At 44.7% G+C, this 16,382-nt stretch overlaps 1 protein-coding gene across 3 annotated transcripts in view; it reads right to left on the reverse strand.

Annotated features, from left to right (window-relative positions):
* Positions 1–16,382, reverse strand: part of CLYBL (citramalyl-CoA lyase) — a 1,509,930-nt gene that overhangs the window by 816,503 nt on the left and 677,045 nt on the right. For 2 of the 3 annotated variants that reach the window (XM_069205074.1, XM_069205077.1), the window contains exon 3: positions 4,049–4,072. The exons of the other annotated variant lie outside the window; for it this stretch is intronic. In XM_069205074.1, the coding sequence (XP_069061175.1) occupies positions 4,049–4,072 (24 nt within the window). The remainder of the gene's footprint in view (positions 1–4,048; positions 4,073–16,382) is intronic. 3 annotated transcript variants of the gene reach the window in all.

The raw sequence follows: 16,382 nt of genomic DNA on the forward strand, positions 1-16,382 counted from the left end.
CTGCGAGAGGCCACAACTGTGTCTCAACTCAAGCACAAGGACCCAGTGCTAGTTGATTCCTACCGCCCTCTCTCCATGCTTAACGCAGATTATAAAATCCTGAGTAAGATCCTGGCAAATAGGACTTTGTAGCATGTTCTTAGACTGATACATCTTGATCAAACAGGGCTCATTGCTACCGTAGCACCTTGCTCAATATCCGCCAGCTGATTCATATCTTGGATATGCAAGAGTACCTCCCACCAGATTCCCGAGCATTATCAGCTGACATCTGGAAGGTGTTTTATTCCCTTTGTTGGGAATTCTTGTATGCTACTTTACTTGGGATTGGGTTTGGGCTTGCATTCATTAAATGGACCAAGTTGCTGTACACCCTGCCTAAGGCAAGGTTTAGAACTGGCTGGGCGATATCTGAGGTGTATGTGGTGGAGCATGGCAGTATGCTGGGATGTCCACTGCCCCTTCTGTTATTTGCCCTAGCTTTGGAGCCATTTGGTCTCTCTCTACGGCAGGGTTGGCACTACTGTGGACCTCAAATGGCAGGAGAATGCCTATTCATTTCCTTATATGCGGACGACATGCTGTTGTATATGCGCTGCAAAACTTCTGACTTAGAGAGGGCGATGGAGGCTTTGTTGGATTTTGGGGAACTATTCGGCCTTAGGGTTAATTAGCATAAGTCCTGCGCCTACCTGTGTGGCCCGGCACAAAGGAGCTGCGGCTCCCTCCTGCCACACCCTCATTGCACTTGGAGCACGATATCATCTGCTACTTCAGAGTAGCTGTCTACGGGTCTGCAGAACTGCTTTTTGAGGATAGCTTTGCCTGGGCTATTTCTGCTTTGTGATGCTCTGTAGCATTTTGGAGCACCCTACCTATATTGGTAAGTGGCTGGATAGCCATCTCCAAGATGTTGATTCTGCCACTGCTCCTCAATTTGTTCACAGCTTTGCCAGTGGAACTCCCTAGAGCGTTCTTTAGGGAACTGAATAGCATTGCTATTTGTTTTTCTTTTCTCAAGGCTTGTTTTCATTTGAAGGTTGTCGGATGTGACACTCTTATCGAACAGAGCTTGGAGGGTCTACTTAGAGACCTGGAACCCAATAAGTAATTGCTGTATAGGCCAATTGACTGCTAAGATACGATGTGTGCGACTCTGATGAATAAGTACACTTATGTGAATTGATTGTCCTCTACAATGCGGTTGACTTAAGACAAGCTGTATTGGTCTCTATTTTCTTTCTGCCCTGAAAAAGCCTTTGACAAGGCGAAGTGCGTTGGCTGAGCTATCTTTGTAGTCTCTGAAACAAATATCAACATTAGAGAAAAAGAAATAAGAAAAAACAACAGACCTTTTTGTTTCTGTATTTACTTATTGTACTGTGTAATTTTCCTTGAATGCGCTGGGATATGTTCCTTCCCTTTCCCATTGAAAAGTTCCTAATGTGGGGCCAATTGGTAGCTGGTCCTTATAGGTGGGCAACAACGTTTTGTACTAAGTAATAACTTCGGGTGGTGCAGCAATATATCGACTGGCTGCCAGTCTTTGTTCAATCTGGATAGCATTGTTCTTACGTTATAACGGGGATCCTCAAGGTGCCGGGTGACTTTGCTGAAATTGCAGTTATCAGTAGACAAGAGTGGAATGGCTGTTCTGGACTTTGAGCTTTCTATCTAGCTGCCCAGTTACAGTGGGTGGCTCGGTGGCAGTCAGTTACCTGGGATGCCGTAGGTCACTGGGAGTGTGGGATGCCTTGCAGGACTCTTTTGTCTCGGATTCTACTGAAACCTATCTCTGCCATGATAGTGCGTGGCTACAATGTGTTGGTTAGGACAGTGAGATATTTGTGGACGAGGACATTGCAGAGGATGTGCAACGGAGTTCCGTACACCTGCGAGCTCCCCTTGAAGATTGCTTGGTACTAGCAGCACCTGGGAGGCTGGGCCAGCTTGCAGCCGTGGATCGATGCAGGGCTTACTATAATGGATGATCTGTTCTTGGGGTGAAAGTAGTATCTTTTTGTACCTGAGGGAGGATATGACCTCCAGGTGGGACACTTCCTAATACATGGGGCTTTGCTGGGTAAGGTCCACTCTTGGTGGAGGATGGGTTCCGCGGATTCCCCGGAACATCAATGCCTTCACTATCAAACCGTCACAATGGGGAGAATGAAGGCTTTCACGCTTCTCTATAGGGCTCTGCTGAAGACAGTGCGCGGATGACCCTGTCTCAACTGCACCAGCAAAGGGCGGTGGATTTGGGACACACATTTGATGACTTAGCCTGGAAGAAAATCCTAGTCTTTGCCCCCAGGCTGTCTCACAATGCTAGGTTAAAACGTGTCCAGTTTTATTCCTGCACTGGGCATACCTCACCCATCGGGGTATCCATGCCACGTTCCCTGGGGCTTCATCGGCATGGCCCTGATTCTGCATGAATGATGCAGGTTTCTACCATATAGTCTGGGCAGGTCTGGTGCTGGCTCCATTTAGGGACACTGTCTTATAAGTTACCTCTTGGGCCACAGACAGATAATCGACTGTTTCCCACAGTTGTGCTTATTGGGCCTTCATACTCGAAGTGCAACCTAAAAAGTGACAGACAGGTTTGCAGACAATGCTTATTCTTGCTTGTAGGCAACTGAAGATGCGCTAGAAATCTGCTAGTAGCCTCGACCTGTATAAATGGGGGAGTGAGCTGTCCAAGTGGGTGGACTGTGAGAGGGAGGCAATCCGGAAGGAGGAGACCAGGGGAAAGCATAGGGTCCAGATTTTGCCTGCCTGGGATGAGATCTTAGTAGCTTTCCCTAGAATTGATGCTCAAGGACAGGTTTTAGCCGAAGAGAAGGTTTCTGTGGCTCCCCTGCCAGATGCTGGTGCACTTTTGTTGTCGGCTGACCCTGCTACGGTTGTCTGATCTGGTGCTGGTCTGGTTCAGAGGGTGGTCCATACCCGTTTGTTATATGTGCGAGGTGGAAGTGGCGGGGCATACTGAGTTACTATTTGTTATTGTGTCGTCATTTCTATTCCACTCCACAGGATTAACACTGTGGGCTCCTGCACCAGCTAAACCCCGATATTGCAAATCCGTGTTTTATGTACTTTTCTGTCCGTGTTTGACTCATATGTTGGTTGCTTTCTCCCAGGCCTCACACCCCTCCCTTGCTATGTTTGGTAATGTAGCCTTGTTTACTTTGTAAAATGCAATAACAATATAAAAATAAGAAACAGGACTTTGAGAGTCTAGGGCCACAGTATGTGGAATACTATGTACAAGATCATGTGACCTGAAAGCTGAGACTTATTTCTAGAAAAGCATAGAAACAGTTGTGGGTTGTTTATAATTGTACCCCATGCTTATTAGGGTTGTGAGTACAGTATATGGGGCCCACCACTCACTGACTGGACTCTTCATCTTCCATGCAACACTTAGGGTTAGTGAGACCTAGAGCAGTCTGGGGTGAACAAAAAGTGATGTACAACATTCTGTATGGCACCTAATACATGAATTATCAGAGCCAAGGTTGCAATTTTCAGATCATAGCCTGTAATGAGGAACAATTTCAGTCTACCATAAAATTACTGAGTTACTATTTAGAAAGGAGTTGCTACTTCATTAACAACAGTGGGGACGAAGAAATTAAATACAATTCTACAGTCTGCCCCAAGCTCAATCGCAAAATGAACCAGCAGTATATCGCTGTCCACTTAAAAGCAGCAGACACGCTGCATGAAGTTACCAGAAAAGAAAGGCAAGCAGCCCTACTGCTATTAATGGAAAACAAATTGGGCAGACATAAAACCGGAAGTCTCCTTGAATGCTGGGCTCCAAAACCTGAACTGGCTGGTCTGTGTTTAATAAAAATAAATAAACAGGTAAATAATAAAAAGGCAGGCCCTTTCACAGTGGAGAATGTAGTTCTTTTCTCGAACCCCGAATACATGAAATGAATATACAAAATATACAAAAGAAAAACGGCCATTATTTCAAAAGCACATTACACATAGTTCGTGATGTTGTTAAGGGTTTATTATCAGGTGCTCTTACCTACAGCTCCAATAAATAGGTAACCTGAAAAGTCAAAAAAAGACATTTTAGAGAAATACGATGTAAGTACTAGAATGTTAACTGGTGAACAGCAAAAATAGTTTAATTTATTGGACGAAGGTTCTCTTTCAACAGTAATGCGGTGGCCAGCAGTAAAACATGTGCAGGATTGGGAATATTCTTTCTTTCAGATACACGGTTCTGGTGAGGATTTATTTTGTGTTCAAGCTTTCGCGCATCTTTCCCACCCCTGCGATGGTTGGCACAACAGGTTATGGGCGATCAGTCTGAGCTCAGTTCCTGCCAACAATTTCATACCCTGCAGGCAAGGTCAAGATGGAGAGACAGGTTTGAAAAAAGATGGTGCCAATTACTATGGTTGCAATCTGTGCCCGAATCAAGACTACTCCGCAAGGAGGAGTCTGCTGCGCTCCGCGTTTATTTCAAGACACAGAAAGAGAAATATAAGAAGACTGTCTGGCAGTTTGGATGGACAAACCATGTCCAATACAAAAACATGCAAAAAAATTAGATATAAGGGACACATAACAACTAAAAAAATAAAATCCCATTTAGATTTAATTTCCACTACTGGTTTCCTCCATGAAACACAAATTCTTTCAGAATTTCGATTGGTGGTAATAGAATCACATTCTGCACTTCATTGTTTTGTGGTGTGTATACTTCATATTTCACAACGCAGTACATCATTAAACAGGATCTAGCCTAGGGCACTCCAAGCCAACATGAAATTGTGAACGACTTGTGGTAGCAAGAAGTATGTGCACTAACACAGAATGACAAGCTCCACTCAAAATGTCGGTTATGACGCATTTCCATCCTAGAGGTAACAGGCAATGTGGGTGTTCACTTATTTTACCGCCAGGTGGGGAGCAGAACCACAGATATGTACAAAGAAATGTTACCCCTTGCAAGGACACCTTAAGGATATTGAGGGCTCTGGGCCAAACGTATTTATTTTTGGGGCCCTTGTCAGAACAGCTTTGAATTTATGATTCAATGTCAGTTCTTTCACACCCTCCTTGGCCAGCTCACTGACAGTGCACAGGCGCACTCGTCCAAATTCTAAACGTGTTTACATCTAATCAGGGATAGCGACGTGTGTTTTCAATATTGTAACACAGCAGCGGGTCATTAATATGACTGCAAATAATCTCTGTGACACCTTCCCGTTTCTCCTATGTGAGTTCCTGTTTTGGTTTAAAAGAAACTTTTTTTATGGATGTTGCATGAAATATAAGCATAATGTTTCTCTGCAAAATGTCTGTAATACACTCACACATCATCCACATTAAAAATAAATTAAAGGAAAACAGTGTTTCAGACAATCTGTTTAAGAATTATTCAAGGCCACCAGGGAATGATTCTCTGCAGAACAGAAGTGGCTATATCAGGGGGGCCCTGAAAGGTTAGGGCCCTGGGCCAGAGCCCACTTTGCACATGCCTTAAAATGTCTCTGACCCCATGCTAGATTTGCTTTGGGTTTTGGACCAATAGTCTAATAGTCAACTTCAAAACACAATATTATTGTTCAAATAAACATCCTGTTAATATTATACTACTGTAGTTATCAATTACTGAAGAAAAGAAAACACATTTAAAGAGAAAGGTAACCCGCATTGGCTTCGTTCCGGCTAGTTTCAGGTTAGGGCCAGTTCCCTGATTGACCCTGAGCCTATGACTAAAGCAGTGTCACCAAAGCTGCCACTCGTTGGGGTCTTGCCATAGCGACGTTTGGCTTCAGCAGAAAGCCCTGCTTCATGGTTCAGCAGTGTCAATGAGGCTGTCACTCAACCACACAACTCTCTGCCCACTCCTAGGAATGCAGTATCTGGCCGCTCTGTGATTCACAGAGATGAGCGATGTCTTCAGAGACAATTCAGGGCGCGTGAAAGGCTGACAAGGAAGACACGACTGTTTGAACAAAACCTCTTAATTTAAATGCAAACAATAAGGCATTTAAGGAGGTACTCAGCTTTGTGCCGAGGAGTAACTTATTAACTGGCCCTGAAAGACTCATTGAAACTACTGTATGGACCCTGTTCTAATCCGAACTGCATGCCAGACCCCCCCATCAATCCACGTGTCTAAGTGTTGCTAGGTGCTTGAGTGTTTCAGGTGGACTAGCACTGCGGTTATTGCTAGATCCACCCTTGTTAAATTCCTTCTCAAATTTCGACACTATGCTAAAACGAGTTCAGTCCATTTGCAATCCATTAAAAAACATAATCAAATGAAGGCAGTGTAAAGCATAAGGACTGATAAGTGGCATTCAAAACAAATATGTTTTTTTTTCTAAGGATCATAGTTAACGTTAAGCTGTGTTTGTGCGAGCAATACAGCGAAAGGGAACCAAGCATCGCTGTAGCACATGGCCGTGAAACAGACTGGGGATAATCTGGACCTGAGGAACCCCCTTCTGCATGGGAAAGGCCGTGTTTTGATGCATTTATCTTTGCGTTGTGATTGAGTTCGACCACCATGGTGAAAAGAAATGAACAATTCAGTTTTACATTACTATGATGGGAGAAATAAAAACTTGGGTTAGTATTTATATAAAGAGGAAGGAATTACATTGCACGTGGATCTCTCAGAAATGCAACATGGGAGTGCTTTTTAGATCTATGTCCCTGAAGAAGGGGGGACATTCGCGAAACATACAGTGGCGGTTTCCACTGAAACTTGAAGCCCATTTCACACGAGATTGGAATTACACGTTATATGCTGGATTATGTGATGGTTTGTGTAGTATGCTAATGCACATCTCTTATTTTGAAAAATGTTATGTTAAATAAACTATTTTTGTGATATTTTGATTTTGGGATTGCTTTGACACTTAGTTTGATGATATTTGAGACACTTCCTCCCTGGAACAAATGCAATGTCAAGTTAAGCTAACACAATGAGTTTCTTCAAATAAAATAAAATAAATGGGATATTTCGGAAATAAGCCACAAACAATATACTAGACATCTGCAATGTCTTTGGGCAAAGTGCTTTCAGAAAAAGGACTTTATGCAGATTGTCAATCGCATGGGAAATATTAATACAATTTTAAAAAAATGAAGGAAATAAAGAAGTGACTATCCTCGGAGTAAGGAACAGAATTAGGAAAACTGAAGCTAGGTTGTGCGAGGATTATGCTATGGTTCCACAAGGCAATGAATAAATACTATTGCTTTTGACCCAAAGGAATGAGGAGCAGGCGGACACCAAATTAATCCACGGTAAAAAATAAGAAAGCAATAGGCTAAAATAATACACAGGTACCACAATCGGATCTGGGCACTCAGCATTAGATCAGGAATTTTAAAAGAAGCTACTGTTCAGCCACAGTGTTTATTGATTCACCCTGCTTTAAAACCATATTCTTTTTGGAGGGTTTTGTTTTTGTGTTCGCTGGTGCTTACCTGGGTAGGAACAATCATTGTAAATATCTTCGTTGTACTTATATATCACCCCAAGGATACCTCAGAGTTATACTGGTTATAATGAGATATCTGGAAAAATGATACAGAGTAGCTGGAATCCACCCTGGCTCAAGTTGTGACCCCACACTCATATCTGTATTCCTCAGTTGATGTCCATTGCATCATTCTTATCGCAGAGTTAGTGTTTGATATACTCCCATTTCCAGAGAAGCTGCCTATAAATTTATGTTGCTTCAATAGTCATTGCCAGATCAGTGAAATGCAAGTTCCACCAGAATTCGAGTTCTTTGCTTGTAGATGTGTGAGTATTAAATGTTATCTGGCCTTTGACCCAACAGAAGTGAGTGTTGTTAAGACATTTTTCTCATTATAAAATGTCTTTAGTTTTCAGCACATTCACCTCTTTCTGAAATCTCTGCAGTCTGTTAGTGTTTTTCTCGTGCAGCTCGGTGCACACAACTTTGAAGCAGTCCAGATCAGAAGGTATGTGCTGTTGGGCTCCTTGTTGAATTTTCCTGACCGAGGAGGAAAAGTGGTAGGTCCTCATAATGTTGAAGCACATGCTGGGGATGTTTTTAATGGTGTTAGGGGTTGACAGTTTTTTTAAACTGGTTAAGGTCACCTGAAAACTACTAATTGAGAGTATGGCAAACAACTTTCATTATCTGAGGCACACTTACACAGTAAGGAAATGCAATGGCTTGCTTGATCTTGTGGAATCACATTTCTCCTTGGTGCCAACTTGGGCCTAGTGGGCCCTGTGATAAACAATGACAATTGGGCCTACTTCTGTTGAACACTGTATAATGCTAGATTAGCTAGGCCTTTGAGATGTGTTTATCTCACTTGGAACGCTTTATACTGCAAGGCTTTCCAACGTTACAGCCATCACGAGACACAACTGCATGCTAGCTTGAACAATCCTCACTTTCAAAAGTACTAACGTATGCACTTATTGTTCCTATTTCTATGAATATAGATGTATCACGCGCTATTAGATTCATAGGACATATTGTGCAAGTTCCTTGTCTATGATCTTAACCCTTATATGGAGCGTTATGAAGAATAAATGATAAATCACATGTGCTCTATTGTAAATTTGATCATGTGTCGGTATCAAGAACCAATGAAATGTATTAATGTGCTTGCAGTTTAATTGTATATTAAAATCATGTATTACTTCCTCTTTTAGACTGTTCGAGCTGGACTTAGGCTGCTCAGTCTCCGTGTACACGTATTTCTTATTAAACTTTATCTAAGGAAGAGCAGGCTGGTCTTTGGTTTGTATCCTGAATTGTCTGGATCTGATTTACATCTGAGTTGGCTTCAACAATCTGCTGTTGATATCTATTTGAATGATGTTTATTAGATGAGAGTGAACCAGAAGTGGGATACGGTGATTCTTGATTAGCCCCATTCTTAATATCTTTAACTTTTGCATTCTGTAAACGTTAATAAAAGATAAAAGTACCAAAAATGCTTCCTACCCTTTGTCAGTTTGGAAGATTTGCTAATGCTTTTAGTGCACAAAGCTTTCTTGGATGTCCTGGCGACTTTCAGGTATCCTCATCTACATCTTTTGCCACACCCCTTGTATGCTTCAGTCAATAACTTTGTAGCTCAAGCTATTCAGCAGGCGAGTCTGCTAGTGTATCACTTGGCAATGGATTTAGGTCTTATTTGTTTTTCAGAGAGGACTATTTTCAAATAAGCTAATTTTGCTGTCATGGTGGTTGTCTAGGATGGCCTTGAAGCAGGTGATTGCAGACAGATTTAAACTGACTGCTTTTGAGGATGTATTAGTCTATCTTGTTTCTCTTCAATTGTCTTTTTTATTCGGAGGCCTTTTTGATATTAGCTATCAATCAATCATTAACATTTATAAAGAGCGCTATTCAACCGTGCGGGTCTCAAGGCGCTAGGGGGAAGGGGGGGTTACTGCTGCTCGAAAAGCCAGGTCTTGAGGAGTCTCCGGAATGCGGAGTGGTCCTGGGTGGTCCTGAGGCTGGTGGGGAGGGTGTTCCAGGTCTTGGCTGCCAGGAAGGAGAAGGACCTCCCACCCGCCGTGGAGCGGCGGATGCGAGGGACGGCAGCGAGCGCGAGGCCAGAGGAACGGAGGAGACGGGTGGGGGCGTAGAAGCTGAGGCGACGGTTGAGGTATTCCGGTCCCTTGTTGTGGAGGGCTTTGTGTGCGTGGGTGAGAAGTCGGAAGGTGATCCTTTTGCTGACTGGGAGCCAATGCAGGTGTCTCAGGTGTGCGGAGATGTGGCTGTTGCGGGGTACGTCGAGGATGAGGCGGGCCGAGGCGTTTTGAATACATTGCAGGCGTTTTTGGAGTTTAGCGGTGGTCCCAGCATAGAGGGTGTTGCCGTAGTCCAGGCGGCTCGTGACGAGGGCGTGGGTCACGGTTTTTCTAGTGTCACCGGGGATCCAGTGGAAGATCTTGCGGAGCATGCGGAGGGTGAGGAAGCAGGCGGAGGACACGGCATTGACTTGCTTGGTCATGGTGAGAAGAGGGTCCAAGATGAAGCCGAGGTTGCGGGCGTGTTCTGAGGGGGTCGGTGCGGTGCCAAGGGCCGTGGGCCACCAGGAGTCGTCCCAAGCAGACGGGGTGTTGCCGAGGATGAGGACTTCCGTTTTGTCAGAGTTCAGCTTTAGGCGGCTGAGCCTCATCCAATCTGCGACGTCCTTCATGCCCTCTTGTAGGTTGGTTTTGGCGCTGGTGGGGTCCTTAGTGAGGGAGAGTATAAGTTGGGTGTCGTCGGCGTAGAAGGTGATGATGATGTTGTGCTTGCGTACGATGTCGGCGAGGGGGCTCATGTAGACATTGAAGAGTGTCGGGCTGAGCGATGAGCCTTGAGGTACGCCGCAGATGATCTCGGTGGGGTCTGAGCGATACGGTGGGAGGTAAACTCTTTGAGAGCGGTTTGAGAGGAAGGAGGCAATCCAGTCCAGGGCCTGGCCTTGGATCCCGGTGGAGCGGAGGCGGGTTATTAGGGTGCGGTGACAGACGGTGTCGAAGGCAGCCGAGAGGTCGAGGAGGATGAGGGCGACTGTTTCACCGTTGTCCATCAGGGTTCTGATGTCGTCTGTGACTGAGATGAGGGTGGTTTCAGTGCTGTGGTTGGTTCGGAATCCGGTTTGTGAAGGGTCGAGCAGGTTGTTGTCTTCCAGGAAGGTGGTAAGCTGTTTGTTGACGGTTTTCTCTATTACCTTGGCGGGGAAGGGGAGGAGCGAGATGGGGCGGAAGTTTTTCAGGTCGCTAGGGTCAGCTGTAGGTTTCTTTAGTAGGGCGTTGACTTCGGCGTGTTTCCAGCTTTCGGGGAAGGTAGCAGAAGAAAATGAAGAGTTGATGACGGCCTGGAGGTGCGGGGCGATGATGTCGTCGGCTTCATTGAAGATGAAGTGAGGGCATGGGTCCGATGGGGCGCCGGAGTGGATAGAGTTCATGGTGGTTTTGGTTTCTTCAGTGTTGATGTGGGTCCAGACGTTGAGGGTGATGGCCGGGGGTGTGGGTTCGGTGATGCTTGGTAGGGTCTGGTGTCCGAAGCTGTCGTGGAGGTCGCTGATCTTGCGATGGAAGAAGGTGGTGAGGGAGTTGCACAAGTTTTGTGAGGGCGTGGCTGTTTTTGTCCAGTCTGTCGGTGAAAAAGTTCCTTTTGGCTGCGCGGATCAGGTGGTGGTGTTCGCGGGTTGCGTTTTTGAGGGCGGTCATGTTGTCGGCGGTGTGGTCCTTGCGCCAGGCCTTCTCGAGGGCGCGACATGTTTTCTTCGATTCTTTGAGGGTGTCAGAGAACCAGAGAGGTTTTTTGGTGATGGCCTGTTGATGCGTGCGTCTGAGGGGAGCAAGGTTGTCTGCGCAGTTGGAGATCCAGTTCGAGAGGCTGAGGGCTGCGTCGTTGGGGTCGGTGGTGAGGGTAGGTTGGTTGACGGCGAGTGCGGAGAAGAGTTGCACTTTGGGGATTTTGTTCCACTGTCGGCGAGGGATGGGTTGAGTGCGGAGGTGGCGGGTCTTGCGTCGGAATGTGAAATGGACACAGCTGTGGTCGGTCCAGTGTAGAGCGGAGGTGTGGCTGAAGGAGACGTGTTTGCTGGCGGAGAAGCTAGTGACTTTGATTCTATGTTAGGACAAATCTGGGGGGTAATTAGTCCACACTGCCATGCAACATGTGACAAAACATCATACACCCACAAGATCCAAACTGTAAATTAATTTTACCAGCATTCTACAGCCGGGCCCGCAACCCCATCAAATAAAGTCCAACCTTTGCGCTTCACCTTGGTTAATGGCCTGTTGTTCATGACTTCAACTATCCCTACTTTGCAGAATCTCTCTTACTTTACACAGACCACTAGAATTGACTAGTATTATAATAATGGTATGTTTGAGCCACTACTTATGACCCACAGAAACCTACTCAAAAGCTCATCAACAAAAAATCTGGTAGAAAGCCATGCCCTGGACTAGAAAAAGGGGGGTCACATCAAACATGAATTAAGAGTGCCTATTCACTGGCTCCAAGACAAGGTCAGGATTGAATTCACAATCCTAAGCCATATGTGCTGTGCCAGCAGGACTCAGGATACCTATTCTAGCATGGTCAACACTCCACAATATACAGAAGAAACTAAAGCAACAGAGACATGGGGTAAGAATCCTATTACTGTGGCTGAAAGTCCCAAAAAGCAACCTTTTCAAACAAAATCGCGATTGAAAAGCCAAGTAGAATAAACAGCAAAATAATACATCTGCGTGATCTGGCTCCAGTGGCCTGTGAGCCACAGGACACAATTCTAGTATTCAGATCAATTATCCTTTTCACATCTCTCACAACTAATCTCTCTTCACTAAAATAGGCACAATCATGCATGTCAAGCTAAAGACACACAGCACAGGAGTGTGAAACATCTACATGCAATGAAGCGCTCTGAAGTGGCTGCAAGATAAGAAACGTGGCATTATAAATTAGAACATTCTTAAATAATCAAAGACCATCTACTTTAACAAGCAATGGTAAAGTCAATAGGTCTGGAGTTGGCCATCAGCCTTTTGGCTGTTGTAATTAGAGTTCTGTTTTGTCATGCTTTTTGCAAACTGTATTGTTGAGGAAGCTGGTGGCTTCTCATCAATTAAGAAAGGTTAAAAGCAAAAATATTTCATGGTCTCAAAAAGCACACTTTGCCATAGTAGTCCATGTCACTTAAGAGGGCTACTTTGTGTGTGAAGTTGCTCTTGCGAAAGGGTAGAAAGCGATGACTCACAGTGAAATTAGCCAATGGCTGAAGTGGTCTGACCCACTGTCCTATGATGTATGGTGTACTGGGCAGAAGAAAAATGTGAAAGACACAATAACAGACCATGACTTTAGATTAATGGCTGAAAGCCTCTGTAAGTAAATTATGCATAAAATTTTAGGAAATCATATATATAGGAATAAATATGTTATAAGACGCATAGGGCCTCATTACAACCTTGGCGGGCGGCAACCGCCACCCGCCAAGGTTGAACCGGGTGCAGTCGCCAATGCAGCCGCACTCCCGCTGTGTCCATTTCGACATCCCCGCTGGGCCGGCGGGCGGAAACAGAGTTTCCACCTGCCGGCCCAGCGGGGATGTGGGCCGCAACATGGGAGCTGGCTCCAAATGGAGCCGGCAGTGTTGCGGCCGTGCGACGGGTGCAGTTGCACCCGTCACGCTTTTCACTGTCTGCTGTGCAGACAGTGAAAAGCAGTGTGGGGCTGTGCCAGGGGGCCCCGCGACTCCCCTTCCCGCCAGCCTTTCCATGGCAGGCTGGCGGGAAGAGGACTCATAATCCCCTGGGCAGCGCTGCAAGTAGCGCTGCCCTGGCGGATTAAAACCGCAGGGACGACTGTGGCCGGAAACCGCTGGGACGACTGTGGCGGGAAACGGCCGGTCCCGGCGGTGCGACCGCGGCGCTTTCGCCGCGGTCGTAATCTGCAAGTTTGTACCGCCAGCCTGTTGGCGGTACAACCTCCAAAACAGCCTGGTCTTTGACCACCAGGGTTGTAATGAGGGCCATAGTTTTGAGGACAGCTCCAGAGCTGATGGCTTGATCATTTCATTCTAAAAAAAAATAATAATTCTGAGGGCTGTTGAGTTTTCAGGATTTGTTTAGAGAAATTGCTTTAACTGACTTGGGAGGAAGTCATAATTTTCCAGTGCTAGCCCTGGGAAGTCTTGAGAGGGAGAAGCGGTTGATGGAGCATGGGCTACTGGAAAGTCTGTCTTGAAGGACAGCATCTACTAACATGAAACATAAACCAGTACATTTTAATTATATACCATATAATTACTTAAGTCCTGTCACTCATTGAAGGCTAGCAAGGCTGGACCTAGACCCTCTGAGATACGCTCAAGTTGGAAATAATGAAGAATGGATACCAAGAAATGAGATACCAGGCAAAGCGGAGATATGGCAGCTGGCACTGTCCATTTATATCAGAGAGCTGGCACCACATTTGGACATTTATACATTTAGCACTGTTGCTGACAAAATACAGACTATCACTAGCCCTAATGGAGGCAGAAAAAATCAAATGTGGCTTTGTTATTAGAAGAGTTGGTTAACACACAGGCTGTACTTGTTTGCACCTAAAAATAATTTCTGGAAACACTGATGATTTTAAGATGTTGGAAACCCTCTCAGACTGCACAGAAGAATCTGGATAATTTGTAGCTGTACGTGCAAGGCCACTGGAATTATGAATCAATGGAGGAATGTACCTGATGCAGCAGAATTCACTCTGTTAAGCGGGTTAAATTCAAAATATGAGTTGCAATTCGGTACATTTTGTTGCAGTATTATTTTACTATTTTGTCTTTTTAGGACACAACGTTGTCTGGACAAAAGATTTCAAATTCTTCATAACAGTTAAACTCTTGAAGATTATCATCAGTAACTAACAAGTGGGAAGTTTGTAAAGGGTCCAAATGTGTGCCACCATGTGTAGCGCTTTTATTTTTTTTTAGAAACTTTTGATCGGTTAAAGCGAGAAACATTGTTGGTTGAAATATGCAAGTTAAGCAGCAAATCACTTATGTGGCAACTGCAGTAAATCCATAATTATGCGAAAAGTGCAGCCGCTTAATCGCATAACTTCATTTCATGAATATAGGTTGCCATTATATCATATTTTTTGGGGTGATCTCACTCCTAAAATACAAATCAAGCTCAGAAAACAGGGCACTTGTATGACCTATCAGATCCTTCTGCTTTCCGTTCATCATTTTGCACCTCCTTTCATCCAAATCTCCTTTCTTTCCATCCATCCGTTCAAACAACAATCCACATATCCATCCACCAACACACCCATCCATCCACCCAATCACTCAGCCATTCATTCACTCTTTCACTCAGCCATCCATCCTTTCAGCCATCTATCCGTTCACTGATCCGTGCACTCATCCATCCATCCACCCTTTCACTCAACCATCCACCCACCCATCCATTCTTTCACCCTTTCACTCATCCATTGATCCTTTCATCCATCCATCCTCCTTGCATTCATCCTTTCATTCGTCTTGCCATCTCTCCCATCCACCCTTTCATTCACCCATCCACCCACCCTTCCATTCCCACATCCATTCACAAATCCATCCGTCCTTTCGCTCACTTACCCACCAACACTTTCACATAATTTTGAGTCTTTTTCTGCCGAGCTGCAGACAGAAGAGTCTCATCAAAAACTCACCCTCCACCCCCCTGCTGTAGCTGGTAAAGCGGAGGGTTCACGACGCCTCTGCTATGACAAGATAAAGTTGCCCTCAGGCCACTCTTCTAGTTGCTGTCTTCACTTAAGACACTCACGATAATGGATAGGCAGGCACCATAAGTCAATGCACCACAAGCAGATTATATTTGGCAAATCGCAAGGCACGCAATACATTAGTGAACTTTACCAAATACAGAGCACCAAAAATGAGTTGGCATGTCTTTTTTCAAACACATTCTGATATGTTTCCTTTCCAAACATTAGAGCACCTGAAGATTTGGCATTTCAACCCCCATCACCGTCCAGGAAATACCCTGGCTATGAAACATACAGAGACACTGATGAACTGTAACGAGCCAGCTTTGACCTACTATCCCCCATGCTGAGCATTTCCTTATATCTGAGTGGGAATGCAGTCAACCCCAGAACTCAAGACAACATAGGGCCAATATGCAAAAATAAAAAACACAACAATGGTAGAGAATGTTAAGTGTACATCTGAGAATCCATGTCACACTCTAAATAATTGTGATTTTCATCACTGCAATGTATTGGGCAATTATGTCTTTTCCAGGGAAAAGACATGACTACGAGGCAGGGTGGATGCTGGAAAGTGAAGGTCACCTCTGACACACCTATTCTGCTGGACATGAAGTGTGTTCTGTGGGGGTGCTCTTCAGGCGGATGCAGTGGGCAATACCTTCTGAAGCAGGCAGTGAATGAGTCACAAACATAGACTGATTATACTAATGACTGCTGCAATGTGTGCATATATTGCAGTGTTATATTTTTAGGTTGATGGCTGTGTACATAACATGTTTTATATGATATGCATAGTCTATGTATGTGCAGGTGATTTGCATAAACTGTAACGATTCTTTACAGAATTAAATATTCTGCTGCTTTAGGGATAAACACAGGTTTCTCTGGGGGTGTTCGCATTGTAATTACAGGTAACAGAATGTGCTTATTTGTCACACTGCTTGACAGTAAAGCAGTCTCAACAAGCATTGGGCTTTCTTTTCACTATTATCTATGTCACCTCCTATCTGCCCCGAGAAACATTGCCTAAGCTACATTTCTTGGAACCAGAATTTAAAAGTATTTATTTTCAGCAGGTTTACACCCACAAATTCCATGCAAATATTC

The sequence above is a fragment of the Pleurodeles waltl genome, chromosome 8 (genome assembly GCF_031143425.1).
Source record: "Pleurodeles waltl isolate 20211129_DDA chromosome 8, aPleWal1.hap1.20221129, whole genome shotgun sequence".
In the NCBI taxonomy this organism is placed as follows: Eukaryota; Metazoa; Chordata; class Amphibia; order Caudata; family Salamandridae; genus Pleurodeles; species Pleurodeles waltl.